Raw genomic sequence first — 17,648 nt, 5'->3', positions numbered from 1 at the left:
GGCCAAAAAAAATCGGTCAAATGCGATTCCACGTGAAGAGGCGTCGAAGTTGATGTATCCAGGATGCTAAGGAACACAGCCTCGAAAAGGGCGAGAAAAACTGACACGAGAGGTTGACGCGAAGGAAAGAAAAAAGAAAACAGAACGGCTGGTCATCCTAGGATGATATCAACAGCAGGCAAGCTAATCTACCGAATGTGTTGGGGCCAGGCGCTTGTATGTGTGCATGTACGTAGAATTGGAAGCTGATATGCGAAGCAGGGGATAAAAAGCTGGATGAAACAGCAGAGCCACCAAAGTCGATCCGACCTGGAAGCAGAGACAGCTCTGACAAGATGGTCATATGGTTGCATAAGAGGGGTTCAGACCCTTTGGCCCCCCCCCTCGCGTGAGGAGCAGAAGAGTTCATACCTAGTACTCCGTAGTTCAGGGGACACTCAGGAAACACTTGATGATGATTGAGTGGAGAGAGCAAGGTGATGGATGGCGGGACTCGGGCCAATCATGGGGGGTAGGAATGGCGATGAAAGACCATGAAGAGTGAACTGTGCAATGAGATTGGCTTGCAATCATGCGAGCATGTTGGTATATAGGCATACAGGCATATTTGACAGATATTAGGTAGATCAACAATCCGAATTGCAGGTTAAGCATGAGCGTTAGATTGGGGAGAGTGTTTGACTCGACTGACGGGATACTTCAGCTCACTCTCTCGACTCGGGAGGTCAGACCACCTGATCGTCCCCTGGTCATTGGCTGATGCTCCCCTAGTCCTGAAGTAGACTAGTGTCGGCATCAGGTGCATGCTGAGTCACATAGACTAACCATATTTGGGCAAAGCCCCATTCTCCCACTGCGGTGATGGTTGCCTGAGGTTGGATCCATGATACGTCTGCCTACGTCTGCCTTTCCCCTCAATTGTTAGTTGGTTGTTCAATGATTTGACAATAGGAACAATTGGAACAAGGTCATGTCATGTAATGTGAGCAGACGGTTAGTTTGACATTATCTGGCTGTTGCTCTGTCTATGATTCATTGGCTGGCAAAGAGCAGGATCTATGCAAAGGTGTGCCATACGATTGATGTCATGGCAAGAGTGGTTCCTCGCCTGCGCCCAAGGAAAGGCTCCTGACACTCCCAAGGATCTGCCCCAAACTCCGCCAAAACTCACTCATTAATGAGACTAATGAAACTAATGGGCATGGAGACCCTCGAAGGATGGTTGCCAAATGAGCTTGTCCACGTCCCTTGGGCTTGTCCTGGCCTTCTCCTGTTTCTTGCCCGCCACTCCAGAGTTTCCCCGCATTGTGTGTGTGTCTTGTAAGTTATACATGAGTAGTTGATCTTCACACAAGAGTAGAACGTGGTCGAGAGTGTATTCAGTCAAGTCGATATGCAGGCAGTTTAAAGGTCATTGGCAAAGCGACAGACCGGTAAGAGTGATAGGATCAGGAGACCCCCTCGAAGCGATAATCGTCAGTAAGTACTCGAGTAGTTAGTTATCTAGTCTAGTGAGAAGTAAGTGAGTGAGTGAGTGAGTGAGTGAGTGCATGACAATGACCATGACCGGGGAATGAATAAATCAATGATGGATAATTGGAGTAAAACCCGCTGTTGATCCTTTCTGCCTCTTGCTGCCTCTTACCACAAGAGCTTCGCTTCTGTTGAAAAGATAGGTAACTACTCTACTTGTCTGTTCGTCTTGCTTCATTCTTAATCATCCCACATTTCCCTCTTTCCCCCCTCAATCCAATTCACCACCCACTTTTTTTTGCCATCGCTGGTTGGCGCTAATCTCCACCCCAACTTTTACTACCCACTCTTCATTCATTCTTCTTCTGCTTCGTCTCCTTCTTCTCTAACATTGGGAGATTACTATTTATCTCCCCCGCCCCCCTCCCTTTGTCTACATGTGTACTATTCACAGCTGCATGACCCCCATTGATTGATCAATCGATCAATTGGTCGCTCCGCCTCTGTTTAATTAGTGCTGTGCAATTCGGCTTGAATAGCTTTCTTCCTCTCCCTTTCTCACCTTATTCCCTTACACCTTACATTTGACCCATCAAAGCGCTCTCTTCTCTCTCCCCCTCTCTTTCCCTCTCTGCTTGGGTGGCGTGCACACGAACCACCGGTACAGTACCTTACAGGTTATCTCCTCCCACACTTGCACGTCTCTCCCCTGTGTGATCGATCGACTTTCCCGGCATCATGTTCGGGTGGTCTGGTTCGCTGGGTAAGGCTGCCCGTTTCCTACTATTCTTTGGACAATCTTCCCTCTCATGCAAATCGTTGCTCTCGTACATCAACCACTGTTCTTATCTCAATGGCCCCCATGCAGGACCCTGTAATCACAGCACAGACTCCGCGACATAAGCGGCGGCTCTGCTGGCCTCGTGGTTACCTGAAGCCACAGAGTTCTTTTGCTTCGGTCGCGCAATGGTCTTTGGGGTCAATTCTGCCTTGTGCCTATGTTTCCGAGGGCCCCATACCCCCCAGTGGCTCGTCGGTCGGCTCTCTGCCCAATATGAGCCACGCCCGACACGAATCACCTGTTGACTCTTTCCATTGCTGACATGATGCGATGCAGGCCTTCCGGTCAGCGCAGCACCGGAGAAAGAGCGCTGCCCACCGTCTGCCCCCACACAGCTCGACTTCCCTGTCTACCACGTCCCCGATCTTGCAGAAAATGGGTCCGAAACATCCTTGGCTAGACTCAACGAAGTGCTAGCCTCCATCCGACGGCCGCAAGATATCAATCCACAGAAATTTGAGGCCCTGAATCTGAAGTTGGAATCCGATGTCCCTGCCGCCCGCATTGTCCGTCAATCGGGTCCGAAAACAGCCCCCCCACTTCCATGGGAAAACATGTCGGCCAGATCCTCCCCGGTGGATGAAGATGGCACTCCTATTCTGATGGACAATGAGAACCCATACCCCTCGCGAGACCGGTTTGAACTGCTACAGGGTGAATTACTACTCGATAACGATGACGCATTCAGAGAGGTGGCTAGACTGCCTCCCCAGGAAGGACGGGATCGAGTCAGGGTTACACACACACGCAAGTTTTGGACGGGATTGGAGCGCATGGCTCAGTACTGGGATACCAGCTTGGACGATTACTTCGAGCGCCCGGCCTCCCCGCCACCTGTTCAGGACGATGAACCCATGCAGACGAACGAGGAGCCACAAGTATCCAAGAGCCTTGACATCCCAGAGATTCGCATGGATGTGGACGGTATGGACCAGGACGAAGAATTGGCAGACAGCCCACCAGGTCCTCGGGATCCGGAACCAGAGACTGTGACCCGATACAAAGGTCGCCGTGTTGGCTCAGGGAGTGAAATGCCGGAAGATGCGCGCGACGAAACCATACGAGCATTGACGGAGATGGCTGCCTGGCCCTTTGGATGTCAGGTCGCCCTGCCAATTGCTCCTCCCAAGTTGGCCGCCAAGACGGTCCTATTCCCAGTCCGACAGACCTTCGTGGCCGCTCGATCTCCCAAAGATCGACAGCTGGCCCGCAGTGGCGTCATGGAAGGGCCCGTCTTCACGGCTCAGTGTCGACCGGAAACTGCATTTCGAGGACCCGAAGACACCCCCGGTGAAAGCGTCGGCGATGTGTGTGATCTGCTCCGCGAAGTGGGTGCCATGCTCCTGACCGCACAGGAACGAGCCCGACAGGGAGCCACTGAAGCCAGACCAGGGGAAGGTCAGTGGTGGACGACCGTGCCGCGGTGGGGTGGTGCGCCAAACCATGCCGATGGCGATGGCCATGGGCAAGGTGAAGATGATGCTTCTTCAGTGGAGCAAGGGAATGCTCGCAAGCGTCATCAGATTGAGCATCCATTCCTTGCATTGCGTCGGCCAAGTCTGGTCCGTAAACTGAGCAACAACTCCAAGTGGAAGATCGTGGAACCCGGTCCCAGTCTTTGGGATAGGCGAATGAGGTACATCCAGATCGGGAAGCCCATTGAGAGTCCCTTCGATGATGTACGTACCCCCGAACTTGCTTTGCGGACGAAAACAGGCATACTGACAGACAGGGCAGATCTACATGCTATCATCTATCAATCACCATCTGGCTATTCTGCACTTGCGTGTACATCGGCGATATCTCGAAATGATTACCCACGGGCGCAGCGACTTCCCACCAGTCTCGGATGGTGATCAACCGTGGCAGGTTCTCCAGCTCCGACGGACCAAGTGGTACGATTTGTTCGACGCCGAAGATCGACTTGAAGTTTTCAAGGGCATCTGGGGCATCTTTCATTATCTTTTACGGCAACAACCTTCCCCTTTCCAGCATCTCAACTGATACTTGTTTCGTGTGTGCATTTCTATGATATCCAGATCTAGCCTTCAGATCTAGCCTTCTCTGCTCTTCATTCTCGTCCACACGGGGTCAAATTTGACGGTGGAAATTGCGACAGCGTATACCTGGACTGATGTCCTATCATGACTCTCTTGCATCATATCATCATATATAGATGGCAGGACCATAGACACCGATAGAAAGCATACAATTCGTCCCTATGATACTCATTCCTTGATTTGACCTGGCCTCTCCTACCTGTCGCGGACTTGTTCTGAGTAGTCCAGGCCGAGTACTGTGTACTGAGTCTCCGGCTACTCCCGATTTAGACTCTCCTACTGCCATACTGCATGCCTATCTAACTGGATACTTAATTACCGAATGCAGGCAGCACAGCATAAAAGCATGCCCATCAAACAACCCGCTCCGCAGGAGAGAGTCTCGGGTTACACCACTTTTCATGCCACTCCCCCGTACCCCCCGTACCACCACCACTATCTTCAGTCTACGGTGATGCTGAGGGTGGGATATTCCGAGGAACATCCTCCAGCCCCAATGCATTACCCACGTTATCCATGTTTCCGGTAGCGTCTCGTTCATGCTTGTAGCCCAGAACGATAGCATAGCATGCGGTGAAGGAAACAAGGTACTGTAGATCGCGCCGATGACAAACACCCCCCACACATCCGCCTTTCCTTCTTCCCTTGCTTCCTCTTCGTCTCCTGTAACTATCCGAAAGGTCTGAATCGTGTCCTTACCTGCACGAGTCTTACGAAAAAAGAGCCGTGAAGAGCAAGCAAATTCGGATGAGTGGGTGCGAGAGAACCTTCGTTATCCAGACACCCACCCAGCCATCCACCCACTTCCATTCCTCATTCGTCCCGATGTAGCCCACCACTTCATGGGGCTTTTTGAAAGTCGAAGTAGTACTGCTTATCCTTCTATCCGGGCGTCCGGGGGTCATCCATGCCTTTTCAACTCTAAAATCCTGTCTGTGTGTTGTTCCACATCGGGAACTACCTTTTCTTGTGGATGTTTCGGCCTCAATAGCTAGGAAGGGGAAGCTTGGGGTATAGTACCCAGAAGAAAGAGTACATTTTGCTGGAGAGGAGGGTGGGGGGGGGGGAAGACTATCGGGGTCTTTTTTTTTTTTATGGGATGTGTGTGTCGCGTTCTGATACTCTTGTGGTTGGACAGGTTTTCTTTGCATTTTCTGTCTTGGGATATAGGGGGGGATGATGATGAGAGGGGTTTCTGGAGCTTTTCTTTTTGCTCTGGGGAGTTGAGGTTTATCCTATTGTATAATGTAGATTGTCGATGAAGATGAGTTGGGGTAGGTAGTTGCATACAGGTAGGAACTGTGGTCTGGATATCTCCTCGGGTTTGTTGCAAGCTCTTCGAGTCCAATGGCAATGAGGAAGGTGGGACAGTATACTAGGTACCTACCTAGTACCTTGGGGACAAGCTACGTTAACTCGTTAGCTAGGAGGCTACTGCTGATGTCCCACCGTTCATCAACTTGACTGATTCATGGACTGGCAGGGAACTCTCTAGTTGATGCACCTCGGTGCCCTACATGCCGCATCAATGCCGACGTGACGTCTCGTCAGCCTCCCCCTCCCGACACAGAAGCGAGGGACCAATGGAACCACAAATAACATCAAGAGCAGCAGCATGATTGATGGGAAATAATGCGATCTAGGGAAAGACTTATTTGCAGAATAACTGCATATATGTAACCCCACAACCCCAGCACAGCATTTCTACCGCTCAATAGACCCTGGCACTAGTAGCTAAGTAGTCGGACATACATCTACAAACCCGTCCCCGCTTATGCAAAGTATAGGGGCAAAAGAACACACACCCACAATCATCGGATCAGAAGATCAGCCTGCAACAACGAAATAGGAACAGAAGGAGAAGTGTCCATGGGGGTTTTCCATCGATGGACTGAATCGAGATATGATGGTTGGTTTATCGGGAATAGGTGTTGTTGTTTGATCGCCGGGGGGGAAGGGATTCCATTTCTGGTGGTGCCCTCTCGCCCTCGAAGCTGTGTATACTACGTACAGTACAGAGTACCTAGATCCGGCCAGATCTCTTTTGTTGGGAACGGGTCGGACTACTCCGATATCTGTATGGTGGATAGATGCTTTGGTTGCTTTTCTGTAGCGAGTGCGGTGGGCGTGGGGGTTGAATGTTTGCTTTCGTCCACTGGGTACATCCGGTGGCATGCGGCTGGATTGGATGAGGGGGATCGGGGAGAATTGGCGAGGTTTGTGGTTGTGGGGGTAAAGGTAAAGTGAGATGTGGATGCATGTAGGCCTCAACTATGGGGTGGGCTGGGGGCGGTTATTATCGCTGCTGGGAGATGGAGTAATTATAGAAGAGACGAGTCAAATGGGTGAGAACTCAAGTAGGTAAATAACATTGGCTGCCTGGAAATCTGATTGATGGTTGTCGAATGTTATGAGATTGACATTAACGCGGGTCATAACTGTACGGAGTAATCACTCGGTTATAAAATTGAGTTGGCAAGCCCGAGTAGGTAAAGAGGAATTAGTCAAGTACACTTAGCGAAGGCTGCAAAGGTTTCTCACTGGACAACACCGTGAGCCCCACTGTCTGATACTCTGCAGAAGTGGGTTTGGGGGAAAATCACACACAGGTCTCCATGTACGTGCGCGATCTTGATGAGAAAGGCTTGGAAATGTGGCTCCCTGATCGATAGGGCCCCTGGTAGCTTATTTATGATCTTATCATCGGATTGTCGTAGATCGCCAGCTAGTCAGAGGTTGCGATTTGCTAATCGATCCTTGGGGTGGATGACTTATCGAGACGTATGCGTCGGAGCGAGCGCAAGGCCCCGGATGGAGAAATGGAAGTGTGGGAAGTCTTGAAGAGCGTCGCCATCTGATGAACCAGTCGTGTGGTTCATATATTTCGCAAAGGCGATCCGGTTTTGGACTCATCATCATTCTGCTCACCTTGGGCTCCTGCAATCGAAGACGGATTCTTTCTCCGGCTTAGTTGACTTGTGCAAAGGTAAGCTCTCTGTCTCCTTTGTTGACTTAACAGCGCACATTGTCGATCGATCAATGTGTGTTAGTTTGATGACACAGTCTTGGAGTAGGAGTCGAGAGAACCGCTGTTGTTCCTTGCTTGCTTGCTCGCTTGCTAAGAACAGAGTCTATACAGTAAACTCTGTACTCTGCGCCAGCACTAGCACTACCTAGACAGGGGCACAGTACGGAGTACATACAGCAACAAAAGTATACGGTGTTGTGGCTGAGCTATGAGTAGTCTAGAGCCTGAAGAAGCATCATTTCAAACACATGGTTGCTGATCAGGGGAAGCGGGATATCGTATTCCAACAGGCAGGTACTTTTTGGTTGCTTCCGAAGCTATGACATGACATTTGGCTCTGTGAAATTGCTCGTCAAGAGATGATGGTCTTGGTTGGTTGCTTTTTTTGAGGAGTACTTCGTAGGATAGTGTGTGACCGGTTAGTACTGTGAATAGACACGACAGTACTACTTGATAGTCTGTCTCATCACCAACCATCATCAACAATGTTGATGGGAAGAAAACGCCGATTAGTCAGCCGAGGGAAGCTTACAATACAATACCTACCATTCGGTAGCCAGTTAATGTACGGTACGGTATGGTATGTACTTAACTTATGGCTTGCAGTTGATGTATAAGGTACTGTCATGTAGCCTTAGTTGGTGTATATTTGTCTCACCTGAAGATAGTCATAGGCAGATACCTGCTGCACATTTGTTCCGCAATTGTCTGTCTGTCTGTCGGCGATGTTCGGGGGAATCTGAGGAAGAGAGGATCCAGACCGATAGGAAATGTGATGAATCCAGTGGCGTGCAAAACCACTACAAGGACCTCGGGCTTGCTTGCTTCTGGTAGGTAGATTCGGTTTCTTCCTTCTCGTGTGCGCCCTGTGCGTCCTCCTTCAAGTTTCAGTTCATTACAAGAGTATCCATGATCCGGGTACTTCCCTCTCATTCCATCTCCCCTGCACCCTGTTGCCATTCTGTACTCCTACAGGAAATTCATGCAAAACAGCTTCCCGATCCCGCCAACGCGGCCCGTCCGGCAGAAAGATGTCTATGGGTGAGCCGAGCCATAAGTTAGGTACTTACTGCAAAGGAAAAAAAGTCTGTGCTCGAGTCAAAAGACTGTCGCATACTCATCTACCCACAAAATCTTACACATCGCAAGATTCCTGAGCCTCTCCACAACTAGTCGAAGGGTTCCGATTCACCTGTGCTTCCCAGATGGGTTAGTGTCATCTGTCGAATCGAAGGTCATTCTGAATGTAATGTACAGTACGACGTAGGTCTTTATGTATCACCCTCTGCCAGCTAACTTAGGCTATGGATCTAATCCACCCCGCTCCCCCACCTTCTTCACTCACTCTCGCTCGCTCGCTCCCTCTCACTTCGCGAGACGATTGTTTCAGCTTCAACTGACTATCCAATCTGAAGAGGAATCTCCATACGATAGGCTTTACGCTTGTCCAACGCCGGGCTAACGCGTGTGGTAACCGCATTTCTTGGTCTCTTCGTTCCCGCTGCACCAAACGCATAGAATAGAGAATAGAGACCCCCTCAAATTGCATGAAACGGGTGCACTGCACATGCAAGCAGCAAGTTGGGAAGATTGGTTCCTGGATTGACCTCTGCGTCAAATGCGCGCCGCCCCAACCCGAGTAATAATCGATCGATCGGACTGGCAGCTCCTATGAATCCCCTCCCCGATCGCAGCTCGATTCAAGAACCGACACCCTGGGGCTGGGAGCAATGGTGCGGGTGTCTGGCATGAGAGGAGTCCAGTACAGGAACTCCTCTCCGCCCCTCTCCCTTAATCGTACAGGTCATCATGCACACAGTCTGCAAGAGAAGGCCTTGTCACTCGACTGCTCCCCCCCCCACAGCACAGAACATGTTACTCATCAGTGCCACGTTGTCATGAACACACTACATTGTCATGTCCGTGGTGTGTGAGGGAGATCGCCCTCGACGGACGGTAGTCAGATACTCTTATGGCGTGCTCCTTCTGGCAACAAAATAGCAAACCGCAATAAGAAGAAATGCCGGAGACGTTCCCAGGTAGCACACTGGTTCAGTCAAGATGAGATTGATACGATAAGCCGTCCAAACAAAATGAACGCGCCGCTCTTCCGGGAACGGCATCACATACTCATAGTAATAACGAGGCTTTAGCTCAACTTTTGAGTGAGTCGGATCGACAGCAGATCGATTGTGATATAGCGTCACCAGGACGTTACAATCCACCTCGCGTACCGTCCCAGGTCAGACTGTTGATTGTTTACTAAATGCAGCAATTTTGACCGGTCTCGGATTCTCCAAGTCGCTGCAAGGAGGGTCACTGTTGTCTCGACGCCCACCCTACAAATGACCGAGAGGAGCTCTCTCAAAGTCTTTGACGGAGACATAGCGGTAGTATTACTTAGCAAATCTCCTGTAGAAAGGAGCATTCCCTCAACAACCGGCAACATGGAATAACTTACTTGAGATATCGTAGCAGATAGCCACACACACAGCCTGAAAGCTTCACAATAACCCAATTGCCCTTACAAATCTCCGTATAAATCCTCTCCTATTGCCAATCATGCGTCCAGGATCTCCCCAGCCTCACTTTTCAGCGATCCTACCGCGCACCAGTAGAATTATGATCCGTCCCCGAACAAACCTCTCGGGGTCACCACCAGAAGCGGGCTGGCCCGCTGTCATTTGCCCAGAGGAGACCGAGACCGCACGGCACTTTTTTTTACTAAGGGAAGTATCACATCGAAAGGGCGGAACCCCCAAAGGAGTCATCGGACACAGATCTACTCGGTACTCAGGCAGGCCACTGACCCTCTGACCTTTTCTACGGAGTGGTAAGTTGTACCTCGTGACCTCTATTGTACCCCCTCGGCAGTGGTGAGGACATGTACCATGCACCTCCATAAGGGTTACGGTAGAGTTAGGTAGGGCAGGTAAATAGCCTACCGTAGGTAGTCGAGGAGAGAGGTAGATTGATGGGCAAATCACAAGCTTGATGGGACGGACGTGAATTCTATCCTAGGTCGCTACCAACTCAGCTCCGTACCCCAACTATTGATCAACATTTTGCTTCAGCCTATGATGAAAATCAAGGTTGTCTGACCCGATTTCGGAATGGAGCACGGGCCTCGTGATGAGTTGCTTCCCACTCCATCGTCTATTCGCTGGAAGCTTCGCCCAGATCTCCAGGAGCAAACACTCTTTCCTCTCAGTATGTCGCCGAAGTTCATTCACTTGCGCACAGGGCCCTTCTGTGAGAGTGGGCGAATCAGTCTCGGAGTTCGGCCATTTGTGAAAACGGGGGCTTTGGGTGGTGGCCCGTCTTGAAGGATTTGTCTTTGGGCTGCCGTCTATAGTTTCGATTCGTATCATCGTTCAAATGATCAAGCTACAGAGTAAGAAGCATACGGTATGGGTGGATGGGTGGATGGATGGTGCAGCGGTTGGGCAAAGTGGCGGTGCCCGTTTTCCAGTGGGAAGATGGGTTATCCTTATCAGATGGGCACCGGCCAGTCATCGACGACTCGATGCTGTCTGCGCTCAGACAGCGAAATGGGTTGGACTAGGCCTTGAAGGGAAGAAACAGCAACTCTTTAATACCCGGGTGGTTATTGGAGACTTCCAACCATCCATTATATTACGGTATCAGTCAGTAGGGTAGAATTGCCTTTGTTTTCACCTTGATACGGATCGATTCCGAATTCATGTTGGACAGCAGCATTGAAAGGTCAATCGATCAGGATCCCAGGTCTAGTACGGAGTAACTTACCCACCCCTCCCTACCCTACTCAAGGTCCCTTATGATTAAAACTATTTCCTCACTATCTGGACCCTTCTCTTTGTCGCTGACAATAGTTGCACCTCCAGCCGAATGGTTTTTTTAGTCAACGCGTGTAACGTGCAATGAAGGCCAACGGATCCCCAACTACAGTGACAATCAATCTGTACCGAACAGGGCTATCCCTTGCTTCCCCCCCCCCTTGGCGCTTTGGTCATACTACCTAACTTACCCAATTCACACACTACTTTATCTACTAATTGAGGAGCTACCTACCTTGCGCTGTCGCACGGAGTACAAATATGCACATCATCCGCCACTAATCTTGCCGAGCGCGCGCCCAACCTTGCAGGATCTTCGTTCAATCAGAGCCAGTTGAGTCGACAGATCGAGAGAGCGAGAGGCTAAGAAGCCCCACTCTTTTTCCTGTGAGTAATCGAGAGTGGGAAATTAGTAGCTGGTGGCTCTCTTTTTCTCTCTCTTTACATCGAATGCTATCTCTCTTTTTTTTCGATTTTTGAAAGAAAAGAGAAAAACAGAAGTGAATCCCCATTCAATTCTTCGAGACCCTTTTTCATCCTTGACAGACCGAGAGGATCGAACAAACAATGCCGGCAGCCGATGGGCGGGTTCCAGGAGACGGGATCGTGGGAGGATACTAATCTTCGCGGATCGCCTTATGCGAGACGAGAAGAAAATGGAACTTGAATAAGACATGACAAGCGGATGGGGGATGGTGTGGATCTTGAATGGCGGTGATGAGTCTCTCTGTAGCTGGAGGGGAATCTTGACCGAATGAATCTCATATGAGAACTTGAGATTCATAATACCTGCTTCTTATTAACTATTGGCTCCATTGTATTGTCGGTCGGTCAGTCCCAGCTGCGTTGGGAGTCGGGACTAAAACATTGTGGTCCAGCGACCGTGAAAAAAAATACACATGCCATATATCGATCCCCTGGACGATCACGGCCGTCAAAACTGTGCCCCAGTCTCTCCACCTGATGACTTATGACTTACGGTAACTAAGCCGACATTGTTATCCTGGTCAAAAGATCTATACAGGTAGTACTACTGTAACCATTCTTTGAGCGGCCCTGATGATAGGGAACCTCTGCAAGCAGATCAGAATGGTCCGTTACGTGCATTTCTTTTATCTTTCCTGTAATTACTCGCATCAATTAACTAACGTTTGGCTCCTTTCCCGGGCGCGAGGTCTTACGAGCTGAGGCTCAAACCTGAAGGAAGGGATTTCGCGTCCGCATACCGAATGAATGTGTATCGCATTACGGAGTACAGTACACCAAGCGAAGCCCCCTCCCCCCTTCCAGTGGCGAAATGGGGGGGTGGGAAGAAGGAGAGGGTTCCAGAAAAGTAGCCTTGAGGGTCTTAATCTCTTGAAGCTCAAGATCCAAAATCCTGTCCTTGATCGATTTCGTATGGAGAACACCCGGCAAATGAAGAATCTCAGTGCTACAAACGGCGTTTGATGGAAACAAAAGGTCGACCGGTGACGTTTGTTTGGTGATCTATGTTGATCTACAATCCTTGTAATTTATCCGCAGTTGTTTTTCTTCCCGTAGATTACCGCGCCCCGAAGGTCTCTCCCGCGGTTGATTATTTCACAGCTCGTTCCTGGCAGGGAGAAAAGAGAAGATGGGTGGGGGGGGAGGAGGCGCTGGCTGAAAGTTTAGAATAGATGCCAACGGGAGTTGAACCAGGGAACAATATCGCCACTATGTTTTCGCTTCTCTGGTTGTGGGGTCGGAAACAGATCCATTCCTCTCCAGCTTGGAGCTCTCAACTGGCAGCATTGAGCCAGGAAAAGTGGTAGGTTAGTAGCTACCTAGCTACTTACCTAGTCCGAAACATATGCATGTCAGAGTCTCGGGCAGAACATGGATTGTGGCGTGACCCTCAGCTTCTTCAGCATGAGATTCACGATCACTGACTGCCGACTGACTGGTTTGATGATTGTTTGCATCGACTATTGAAATCCGTTGTCCACCGCATCCGCATGTCACTTCGGGTTGTTTCTCCGCCTTTTTCGAGGCGCTCGCCGCCTGGGAATTTCTCCTGAACTGCTGCACTACTTATATAACCACGCTCACCGTCTTCTGCTTTTTTTCTTTTCGCCGGGGGCAACCTTATCACCCCTCCTCCTCTTTCCCCCGGTTCAAACTCTCGTCGTTCGCTGCTCGCAGTATTGGATGTATTCATGTTAGGCATCAACGGTCGTGGCCGGGCAGGAGGGAAACCGACGAAAGAAGAGCTGACCGCTCGGTCAGTCAGACGCCTTGAAGGTGACGGATGTCGCCCCCAGGTTCATAGTCCAAGGATCTACGGAGTAGAGTACCTTCGATCATAAGAAACCAGAGACACGAGTAAGAGTCCGAAACATAGTTACTGTACCTAGTCAAATGGGCAGCATTGCGAGACCGGAAAAATGGTTCTAACGACAGCAAGCATGCTTGAAGCAACAAGCACATGTAAACTTCCGTTGCTCCCCCCATTTACCTCCAGTCAGTGTCCTCATTACTCGTAGCTTGGTGTTTATCCATTCTCGGCTGGTGGGCAAAGGGATTGGGTCATTCTTTGATGGACAAATCAACTTTGCTGTCCCTTCAGATCATCTTACCGGTACCTATTCTTCAACAATGCCCCATCGAACATCAGTCCATCAGTCCATCATTCCCCTCCACCCTTCCCCATACCGCATTTTCTCCCTCCCTGATGACCATCTTTCTTCTTCATTGACTCTCCTAACCTCCTACCACATGTGAATAGGATAGCCGCCCCCTCAGGCGCTTTTGGGCACCGATCATTTCCTGGTCCATCAACCGACCATCAGCCGAAGAAAAACCGTTCTCGATCGGACCCGAAAATTAAGGCAGTATCATCTACGGATGGAGTTCTCTGTATCTGTCAATGGAATATGTTTGATATTAGATCAACCGGGGTCACACCCTCGCTTTTCATCTCTGGTACACCTCCATGATATTATCCTTGCTTTCCCCTTCTACCCAGTATGATTGTTTTTTTATATAAGCCTTTTGGGTCAAGCCGAGCGAAAGTCTCCAGTCAAACCCATGTGGCACTTGGGAAGGACCGGAACTGATTGCGGGCCCTTCCACCCTCGCGTTACAGGCTCTCTCTGACTTCCCGAACGGTCACCCCTTCCCCCTGCTTCCACTTTCAGCCAAGTCAGTTTCTGCTACTACTCATAAGCATCTTCAGACGATCGAAAAATATGACGGGCTTTTAAGTTACCGATGTACAGGTCCTCAGTACTCCGTAGGCTTTTCGAAAAAGGGCTGTGTTCATGCTGAACTGGACTCCTACGATTCACAGCCTAGGTAGCATTCTTAGTCAATCCTAGCCTATCAGCAGCTCCAGTTTGCGGCTCCACTTGCTGCTGCTGCGCGCGCTCCTCACACACAATGGTTTTTATTTCCACACGCGCGCTGACTTTCCCTCCGGAGACTATATTTTCTTCCTCTTATGTTGGAGGATCAACTTATTTCGGCTCTATGTTTTGCGGTGGATTACTAGATTCTGAACCTTGAGATAGGTGTCCGATGAGGAAACGAGGATCTCCAGTGGAAAAAAAAAGGCATCGTCCTTCTATGCGCAAAAAAGACCAAGCGGAGGACAGCCCAGACCCAGACCAGCCCAGCGGTCCTCGAGAAAAGCGATCTGTCAATTTTGGTGGCTTTGTGTTGATTCATGCAAACCAGGATCCTGGTTCGGGCTTACCAGTCCCAATTCACCTGACGGAGACCATGCAAGCAAGCAGCAAGCAAGCAAGCAAGCAAGCAAGCAAGCAGACAGGCAGGTAGGCAGACAAGCAAGAAAGAAGATGAAGAAGAAGAGAAAGTAGAAGTAGTTTAGCTAGTCTAGCAGCAGCAGCAACAGCAGCCGGACCAGAATATGCAATAGTCAAAGAAGAAGACAGGGACTCTGGGGAAGAAGGGGTCCAGAAGGGTTGCGCAGCACAAGTGAGAACTGAATCGCTTTCGTTCTTTTCTGTAAGGATCGTAGGGGCAGATACTCTAACTACTATGTAGGTATACCTACTGCTAAGTTGGCGTACTGCTGCTTATTGTTCGTTCCCTTTCCTTGTAATTGTTATTGTTGTTGTTGTTTCACACCTGATCCGTCTTCTTTCCCTCCGCCAGTAAAGGAGTCAATAGGTAAACAGGTGGAAGTGATGGAAGTATTGAATTGCGGTAGAGGTACTGGCCTAGAGAGGTAGATTGCTTCGAAGAGAGAAAGGGAAGGAAAGAAAGAGCTTGAAGAGACTTGGAGGGAAGAAAAGAGGGGCATCAACACCCTCAACTTACAGAGTACAGTTGTCACTGTCACTGCTCCTTCCGCCGTTTGTCTAATCCCTCGTTTCTTTGCTCATCACGCACATCCATTCCTGTTAGTATTATATTATTTTGATCCCAATTTTCTGTCTTCCTTTCTTCCTATCTTCCTCACCTTGGAGCCTGACTTTCCCCCCCATTTTGAGTGAGTGAGTGAGTGTGAAATTGATCTCTGGGTCCTTTCCCCCTCCCCCTTCCACCATAATATTAAGAAGAAGAAGAAGAAGAAGAAGAAGAGGAAGGGGAAGAGGAGGAATAACAATCAATCTATCTATCCATCGTCATTTTTCTCTTTCCAGCATTTCGATCCCGCCTTTGACCTTTGACCTTTTACCTTTTACCCCTTCAGATCAACCCGCTGTTGCCGAGAGAGGACCGACTGACTGACTGACTTTATCTTGTTCTTCATTCAGTCACCAAGCGGGAAGTCACTGACTGCTTCAACAACTTATGCCCAATTCCAGTTTTAACAACAGTTTAATAATAATTCCCTCGAGGATCCATCCATCATCGATTTTCCCCCCCCTCCCTCCCTCCCTCCCCCCCCCCTCCCCCCCGCCCCGGTAGCCCCGTTCTGCTTCGTTCTGGGACCCGTTGCCGAAATTCTCTCTTTCTTCTCCTTCTCTTCTTCTTAAGGAAAAAGAAGCCCACACAACCTGAATCCTCCGAACCTCGACCACAGTTCGATCTACTCACTACGGTACGGAGTACTACCCAGGTAATCAGTTATCCACTCTCCTCCCCTTCCTTTCTTCTTTCTTCCCCCGGGCGACCCGACAGCTTGGCTTAGCTACCTGCCTAAATATCTCCCGCTGGATCGAAAAACTGCCAGACTTGACCTCCCGTCGTCGGCGTCGTATTTATTTTTCTTTTCTTTCTTTTCTTTTTCTTTTTTACCCTATTTGGACTAATATTTTTTCTTTAAAGGGATCTTCTTTGGATCGTTTATTATTATTATTATTATTATTATAATCATCATCATCATTTGATTTAATCTGACCTGGAAAACACCCATTGCGTATGTTACACTTAACTTCCTTCTTGCCTTGCTTCTTCTTTTCGTTTCTTTTTTTTTTCTCTCGAGTTTCTTTTTCATGTTGTTGCTTTGATTCTGTTTTTCCCCTCTTGTGATGGAATTGCTCTCCTCTCCTCCTCTCCTCCTCACACATTCTCACATGACATGCACGAAGCCTGACACCACCAAACATCTCTAGGAGCCTGGGTAATGGTCCCTCTTGCAGCTGGGACATTGTATCCGAGACTTTCTTTGTCTTCCCCCTCTCCAAGTGCTTACCGAGCGCTGCGACTACTATCTACTGGGCCGACTCTGACGACTTTCAATCTCCAAACCCCCTTACCCTCCCGATAGAGCTTGGGGTCTGTGATTCTCACCCAGCCAGTCTATCGGCCTATTTTCGACGGCCACTAATAGTAGCCACACACTCTGACCGTACATTCATCCATCCATCTATCCACCCTTCCATACATCCATTCATCCACAACAGACTACGACAAACCAGTCTCGGTGTGTTCCACTCCTCTAACTCGTTGATTTACCTTAGTCTCTCTACCTGCGCGGATCGTTGGCAGTTCTCTCTCTCTCTTTCTCTCTCCCCCCCTCTCTACCCCCCCCTTCCCCCTCCACCGCCCCTCCTCCTTCAACCCCTCTCCCCTGCTATACATGCTACTATCACTCGCCCTCTCACGCTTTTTGTACATGCGCCTGGAGTTCTACCCGTCTTATGGTCGATTTTCTTGTTGCGACCGATGGCCGAATGATATTGCAAGCACGGCTTGCCCCCTAGTCTTGTGTCTGTTTACTACGATGTGCTGCCGGCCGTCCCATTAATCCCTCACTCTCATCACCTTGTTTGCGAATTCTGTACGGCCAAAAATGCTCCTTTGTTGCTTGATCACTCGGCCATCCATTCGTTCACGTTCTCTATCCAAACAAAGCTAACGATTGCCAGGCTACTTGCGCAAGAAGCGACCACTACCTGCTGATCCTTTCTCGCCCCTCACCTCGCGATTCTATCGCTACTTGCAAGGTGCGGCGCATGGTCTTTGGTCTTCCTCGATCTAGTCTCGAGCAACAAAGA

At 49.6% G+C, this 17,648-nt stretch overlaps 2 protein-coding genes across 2 annotated transcripts; one reads left to right on the top strand and one right to left on the bottom strand.

The window, feature by feature from the left end:
* Positions 1-1,891: 1,891 nt before the first annotated feature.
* BO95DRAFT_438866 (uncharacterized protein) lies at positions 1,892-4,540 on the top strand. Its single transcript, XM_025585608.1, has 3 exons — positions 1,892-2,236; positions 2,591-3,993; positions 4,052-4,540. Exons 1-3 carry the CDS (start codon positions 2,212-2,214, stop codon positions 4,316-4,318), a joined length of 1,695 nt encoding a protein of 564 aa, XP_025446643.1. The 5' UTR covers positions 1,892-2,211; the 3' UTR covers positions 4,319-4,540.
* An 11,850-nt stretch (positions 4,541-16,390) lies between these two features.
* BO95DRAFT_222105 (uncharacterized protein) lies at positions 16,391-16,927 on the bottom strand. Its single transcript, XM_025581203.1, has one exon. It carries the CDS (start codon positions 16,797-16,799, stop codon positions 16,443-16,445), a length of 357 nt encoding a protein of 118 aa, XP_025446642.1. The 5' UTR covers positions 16,800-16,927; the 3' UTR covers positions 16,391-16,442.
* Between the last annotated feature and the right edge of the window lie 721 nt (positions 16,928-17,648).

The sequence above is a fragment of the Aspergillus brunneoviolaceus genome (assembly GCF_003184695.1).
Source record: "Aspergillus brunneoviolaceus CBS 621.78 unplaced genomic scaffold BO95scaffold_6, whole genome shotgun sequence".
Classification (NCBI taxonomy): domain Eukaryota; kingdom Fungi; phylum Ascomycota; class Eurotiomycetes; order Eurotiales; family Aspergillaceae; genus Aspergillus; species Aspergillus brunneoviolaceus.
This window is presented reverse-complemented; position numbering and strand designations above follow the sequence as displayed.